The sequence below is a fragment of the Salmo salar genome, unplaced genomic scaffold, assembly GCF_965601325.2.
Source record: "Salmo salar unplaced genomic scaffold, fSalSal1 ptg000432l, whole genome shotgun sequence".
In the NCBI taxonomy this organism is placed as follows: Eukaryota; Metazoa; Chordata; class Actinopteri; order Salmoniformes; family Salmonidae; genus Salmo; species Salmo salar.
In genome coordinates, this window is record NW_027675387.1 from 1,400,169 (window position 1) to 1,407,819 (window position 7,651).

Sequence of the window (7,651 nt, forward strand, 5' to 3'; positions counted from 1 at the left end):
TATTGTACATGTAACGTTTCCAAAATGGGATAGTATTGTACAATAACGTTTCCAAAATGGGATAGTATTGTACATGTAACGTTTCCTAAATGGGATAGTATTGTACATGTAACATTTCCAAAATGGGATAGTATTGTACATGTAACGTCTCCAAAATGGGATAGTATTGTACATGTAACGTTTCCAAAATGGGATAGTATTGTACAATAACGTTTCCAAAATGGGATAGTATTGTCCATGTAACGTTTCCAAAATGGGATAGTATTGTACATGTAACGTTTCCAAAATGGGATAGTATTGTACATGTAACGTTTCCAAAATGGGATAGTATTGTACATGTAACGTTTCCTGAATGGGATAGTATTGTACATGTAACGTTTCCTAAATGGGATAGTATTGTACATGTAACGTTAAGCCCCCTTGTGAGTTAATAGTATTGCATGCTGTAGCAGCCTATATAAAGAGGAAGACCTCCATTGACGATTCAGTTCGTTGTAACATCTCGTCTGGACAGGTCACCGTCCTTAGTTAGTTAGTTAGTTAACGAAGCTAACGTTAGCTAGTTTATTAACACAAAAGTGAGAACTGCTTTAGATTGGAAACTTACGTTAATGAGTGTAAAGCCATGTTGGCTTTATGGAAACGATATACAATATATGGGAAAGAATATAGTTGAGGAAATAATCCAAACCTAGTTGTGCCTAGTTAGGACATAACGTTAGCTAGCTAGCTAACGGTACTGTACTGTAGCTCATACAACGCCGACGATCAAACCCGGCTTTCTAATATTTACGTTCATTAACTATCGTAACGTTATGGAAGATATTCACAGAAAACCATCATTGTCTTCGTTATTCATTATTAGTGTGTTATATTATTATAATAAATGATTTCGAGACATATTCAGAGCCAAACATCAACCCAACTTAACCTTTTTAACTGTTGTCGCATCCAAACTTGTCACCATCGTTTTTAGTTGTAATTGCGAAGTTCCCGGAAGAAGTCCAGCAACAACGGAGGTTCCTCGATGAACCCACCTTCTAACAAGTTCTTTGAAGAACCTTTTGGGGCTGTTTTTCATTGACCAAGAACCCTACGGTTCTTAGGGGATCTGAGAACAACTCCAGTTGAACCCTTCATTTTTAGAGTGTAGTCGGCTCTATTTACTCTCAGATTCAAACATGATGATTAGTATCAACGATCAAGTCAGCTGCTGCTGCTCCAATACAGTATGAGGTGAGACGGTGAACTGATGTTGAACTGGGCAGTCAGCTGCTGCTGCTCCAATACAGTATGAGGTGAGACGGTGAACTGATGTTGAACTGGGCAGTCAGCTGCTGCTGCTCCAATACAGTATGAGGTGAGACGGTGAACTGATGTTGAACTGGGCAGTCAGCTGCTGCTGCTCCAATACAGTATGAGGTGAGACGGTGAGCTGGGCAGTCAGCTGCTGCTGCTCCAATACAGTATGAGGTGAGACGGTGAACTGATGTTGAACCGGGCAGTCAGCTGCTGCTGCTCCAATACAGTGTGAGGTGAGACGGTGAACTGATGTTGAACCGGGCAGTCAGCTGCTGCTGCTCCAATACAGTATGAGGTGAGACGGTGAACTGATGTTGAACTGGGCAGTCAGCTGCTGCTGCTCCAATACAGTATGGGGTGAGACGGTGAACTGATGTTGAATCATAATGATTAAGTTAATTAAAATGAATTAGTGAAACTGTTAAAAAAAAATGATATGGCATATTAAATATTTTACGCTATTGTTATCATATTGGAATATTGTACATCATATTAAATATATTAGGCTATTGTTATCATATAGAAACATCATGGAATATTGTACATCATATTAGCATCAAGAAACATTATTGTTTCAATTCAATTTCACATAATAAGGATATTTAATATTTTCAAGTTCAGAAGTCAGAACCCATCACCTGCTATGTAAAAGAGACAGAAGAATGCACAATGGTCAATGCTATCTGGGATCCTTGGGACATCCCTACCCTAAACCCTAACCTTAACCTCTACCTTAACTATTATAAATGTCAACTTCAACGGGCTAGGGACGTCCCAAGGATGTATCTCTACCTGAAAATACATGATCTAAGTGATTGATAGTTGGTATTCAGCAGTCATAAAGCCTTATTTACTTTAATGAACTACTAAAATTGTGATTTTGTCAGACAGCAGCTCTACACTTTATTGACTGACTGATCCATTCATCCTTCCATCCCTCCTCAGCCTTCCTCTCCTCTGAAGACCCAGTGAGGGTGGAGCTCAGTCAGAGAGCTGTTGAGGGACTGGTTAGGAAGAACACTTCTACAGCCATAGAGGTGAGAGGTCACACATGGTTTAGATGGTCAATATTTATGTTCCCTTAGCGGTTCATCACGTCAGCAAAAGGTAATATGTTCCATCATTGTTTATTTACATTAGTGCAAATTGTCCACTGATATTGGTATAATTTCTCAACCCTTTTGGCTGTATGAAGTTAATTTCCCCTCAGACACACACATTTGTTCTTTGATATCATGAAGGTCATTTGTGTCAAATGTACTTTTCCACTCATTCACCCCATCTCTTTACATTGCTTATGCATATTCAGTGGCCTGACTGCATCCAGACTATGTCAAAGGCCCATCCTGGTAGATCTGAACCTAATGCAGCTTGGAGTGATCAGATGACAGAAGTCACATTTAGGTGCCAGGTGTAACTGAGGCCATAGATGCTCCATATCCATTACTTTGAGTGTTTTATATAATATGACTAAATGTGTTTCTGTGTTGCAGGGTCAGTCAATAAATGGAACGACAAGGCCACAGAACATGACATAAGCAGAGCTGTGGGAGACCACCTCAAGCCCCTGGTAGAGCCGGGGGTGGTGTTTACCACTCCACCACGCCTTCAGCAGGCTGGAAACGTGATACTGTTTTTCATACCAAGAGTCTGTTGATTGGTCAGTCATTGGGTTAATTTGTTGAAATCAAATCAAGCTTTATTTATACAGCACCTTTCAGACATGGATGCAACACAATGGCTTCACAGGAAAAAATAAAAAAATGAAAATAAACAGAAATATTTAGTAAACAACAAACAGAAGACTAACAACTGAAAGACTAATGAACATTCTAAGGAATTGCCATTGATTAAAATATTAATTGGATGCAATATCCAACCCAAAATACCAGCTTGTTTTACTACATTGTTTGTTGTTACGTTCCCCACCAAGAAAAATCTCAAATGTTGCTCAAACAGAAGAGGAACTAACAAAGTCACTGACAACAACCACAACTAAACAGATGGGGTTTTAGGAGGGGTTCTGAAAGACACTATGGGGGTGTCCACTGGAAGTTGACTAGTAACAACAACTGGGACCTAAAAGACACCCACCATGAGACCCACTAAATCTGCCCAAGAAGAGGAAAACAAAAGAAAAACCCACACCAAACTTAAAGACAGGAAGTAAACCAAAAAGGTGGAGCAACTAAAGGTGTTGACTCTCCACATGTATCAAGACAACTGGAGCACTGGGCCAGACACTCTTAAATAGAACCTGGACCAGCTCAGGTGAAACACCTTCCCACTAACGAGATGGACAAGCCAGCACAGGTGTAACACATACAGACTAACGAGGTGACACCAATCAGTGCGTCCTACGTGCTAACGAGCTAGACGTGCTAACGAGCTAGACGGGCTAACGGGCTATACATGCTAACGAGCTAGACGGGCTAACGGGCTATACATGCTAACGAGCTAGACGGGCTAACGAGCTAGACTCGCTGACGAGCTAGACGTGCTAACGGGCTATACATGCTAACGAGCTAGACGGGCTAACGGGCTATACATGCTAACGAGCTAGACGGGCTAACGGGCTATACATGCTAACGAGCTAGACGGGCTAACGAGCTAGACGTGCTAACGAGCTAGACGTGCTAAAGTCCAACCTCAAAACATAAATGGAAAAAACAAAGCCTGTAACACCTTAAGACAACAAATATATCCTATATTTTTGTTGGACAAGTTTGCTCACCACCAACAGAAAACAACTTCCATTTCATATTAAAATCAACTAAAATGATTCACCTTCACCAATATAAACATGGTGTCTACTGGCTGTCAACAATTAAAAACAAGAAAAACACACTTATTTCTAAATAATAATATACAATTGAAATATTTTTTTCTCCTTTTTCTCTTCTTTCTATAGAATCCTAAAACTCACTAGCTTCTAGAACTCTCGTCTTCCTAAAACTCACTAGCTTCTAGAACTCTCCTCTTCCTAAAACTCACTAGCTTCTAGAACTCTCATCTTCCTAAAACTAACTAGCTTCTAGAACTCTCGTCTTCCTAAAACTCACTAGCTTCTAGAACTCTCGTCTTCCTAAAACTCACTAGCTTCTAGAACTCTCGTCTTCCTAAATCCCACTAGCTTCTAGAACTCTCGTCTTCCTAAAACCCACTAGCTTCTAGAACTCTCGTCTTCCTAAAACTCACTAGCTTCTAGAACTCTGGTCCACTTGGAACGAGCCCAAACAAAACTCATCTCCAATACGGAAAAAGTCAAAATAAATTGTGATCAAATGTACACCCCTTGGTTAATATGTATTGGCAATAATTAACTTAATGGTGAGGCATGGAATAATAAAACATGTATATTTTGTTTGAAATATGAGGTGATTTGAGACATGCTTCTTCAGTAGTGGAATAAAGACAATTAACGCTTGAATGTTGTGAAGAAATACTGGAGTGATGTAGGATTGTTAATAAAATTGATTACAGACCAAATTATTATACTGCGTCCATGTGTATTTATTTCTTTATTTTAACCTTCATTTAACAGTAACCGAAAGGTTGCTGGATTGAATCGCGAGCTGACAAGGTAAATCTGTCGTTCTGCACCTGAACATGGCAGTTAACCCTCTGTTCCCCGGTAGGCAATAATTGTCAATAAGTCAGTTATGAACAAATTCTGATTTTCAATGACGGCCCAACGGTCTAACCACTAGGCTACCTGCAACTAAGTTGAAATTAAGTTGTTTTCAAGTCACTGAAAAAACGGGGCATAGTCTTCTTTTCAACGTCTTTTCAATGACATGTTGCTAGATGGGATATCCCCAATGTCAAAACACAGTTTTAACGTGTCCAAATCAATAACCAATATGCAGAAACAGTTTGGGATATATTGAAAACGTAAACATAAAATGTGCTATATACACAAACATCTGCCACAATAATCATATTACTTGCATTTTTTAAAACAAGCAGCTTATAAACTGCACAAGCACCAAAAACGCTGTTGTTTTGACAAGTAGCAATAAATCACTGATATCGATTAGGGGGGAAATCAGGTTGTAGGTGCTGTTGAAACTAACAACTAAACAAAACACATGGAAATGGGAGAAATATTTTACCTCACAGATTAGAGGACAACCTGCAGAAGACAGTCAGCTACATTTTGGAGTGATGCATTTAAATGTAGGGGTCGCTAAACAAAGGAACACAACACTTATTCATCGATATCATGCTAAAATCATTTGTGTGACAGGAGGGAGATGAGGTTGCACGTCCTGTTAAAACGAACAGCTCAAAAACCACACGGAATCTGGGAATAATGTGTACATCCCTGGTTAGAGGACAACTTGTAGAAAACAGCTAGCTACATTTTGAAGTGTTGCATTTTGATTCAAGTGGGTCACCAACGTGGTAAGTGGAACAACTCTTTTTTTGTTAATCACTTTTTGTTAAATCTCATAAATAGTAACTCTTCCATTTCAGAGCCTGGATTTTCCCCCTGAGGCTAATATCCATATCATGTTGAAATCAATAGAACAGGGGACAAACGTTTAGGGTTCTACATTCTGACATCATTAAAATTCTCCTTCTACAATGTTAAAACATTCTACATTGTGAGATTTCATTTCATTGATATCATGAAACAACTCCTTCATGTATGTATTTTCTGATATTTGATCAGAAGTCTTTAATCAGATTATCTCTGGTCACAGCTATAAGATTTCTCTCCTGTGTGTGTTCTCTTGTGTACTGTCAGACCGCTAGATGAAACAAAACTCTTCCCACATTGATTACAGCTATAAGGTTTCTCTCCTGTGTGTTCTCGTAGGTGTATAGTCAGATAGCTAGATTGACTAAAACTCTTCCCACATTGATCACAGCTATAAGATTTCTCTCCTGTGTGCGTTCTCTGGTGCATTGTCAGATAGCTAGATTGACTAAAACTCTTCCCACATTGACCACAGATATAAGATTTCTCTCCTGTGTGCGTTCTCTGGTGCACTGTCAGATAGCTAGATTGACTAAAACTCTTCCCACATTGACCACAGATATAAGATTTCTCTCCTGTGTGCGTTCTCTGGTGTGAAGTCAGAGAGCCAGATGTGGTAAAACTCTTCCCACAGTGATTACAGCTATACGATTTCTCCCCTGTGTGTGTTCGTTGGTGTATAGTCAGATACCAAGATGTAGTACAACTCTTCCCACATTGATCACAGCTATAAGGTTTCTCTCCTGTGTGTCTTCTCTGGTGTAGTGTCAGAGTTCTAGATGCAGCAAAATTCTTCCCACATTGACCACAGCTATAAGGTTTTTCTCCTGTGTGTATTCTCTGGTGCACTGTCAGCTCTCCAGATCGACCAAAACTCTTCCCACATTGATCACAGCTATAAGGTTTCTCTCCTGTGTGTATTCTCTGGTGTTGAGTCAGAGTGATAGATGCAGCAAACCTCTTCCCACATTGACCACAGCTATAAGGTTTCTCTCCTGTGTGTGTTCTCTGGTGTAGAGTCAGAGTGCTAGATGCAGCAAACCTCTTCCCACATTGACCACAGCTATACGATTTCTCTCCTGTGTGTGTTCTCTGGTGTTGAGTCAGAGTGCTAGATGCAGCAAACCTCTTCCCACATTGACCACAGCTATAAGATTTCTCTCCTGTGTGTGTTTTCTGGTGTGATATCAGATGGCCAGATTGACCAAAACTCTTCCCACATTGACCACAGCTATAAGATTTCTCTCCTGTGTGTGTTCTCTTGTGTACTGTCAGACGGCTAGATGAAACAAAACTCTTCCCACATTGATTACAGCTATAAGGTTTCTCTCCTGTGTGTTCTCGTCGGTGTATAGTCAGATAGCTAGATTGACTAAAGCTCTTTCCACATTGATCACAGCTATAAGGTTTATCTCCTGTGTGCCTTCTCTGGTGCATTGTCAGATAGCTAGATTGACTAAAACTCTTCCCACATTGACCACAGATATAAGATTTCTCTCCTGTGTGTGTTCTCTGGTGCATTGTCAGATAGCTAGATTGACTAAAACTCTTCCCACATTGACTACAGATATAAGGTTTCTCTCCTGCGTGCGTTCTCTGATGAATTTTAATGCCTGATGAGGAAGTAAATCTCTTCCCACAGTCAGAGCAGCAGTGAGTTCTCTTCTCTGTGCATCTCTGCAGGTGTTTCTTGAGGTGTTCTGATGTGGAGAGACTCTTCTCTGCCTCTTCAGCATCAAGAGGTTGTTGAGGCTCCCCAGAGGGTCCACGATAGTCCCGTATCTCTCCTGTGTGAACAACAAAGTCAGACAGATGGTTAAAGGCCCACAACAGCGGTAATCCACTGTAAAAGGTGATGCCAAC

At 40.2% G+C, this 7,651-nt stretch overlaps 1 protein-coding gene across 1 annotated transcript; it reads right to left on the bottom strand.

The window, feature by feature from the left end:
• Window positions 1-4,810: 4,810 nt before the first annotated feature.
• On the bottom strand, window positions 4,811-7,393 carry LOC106609737 (uncharacterized). The gene has a single exon (XM_082971870.1). It carries the CDS (start codon window positions 7,307-7,309, stop codon window positions 5,996-5,998), a length of 1,314 nt encoding a protein of 437 aa, XP_082827996.1. The 5' UTR covers window positions 7,310-7,393; the 3' UTR covers window positions 4,811-5,995.
• Between the last annotated feature and the right edge of the window lie 258 nt (window positions 7,394-7,651).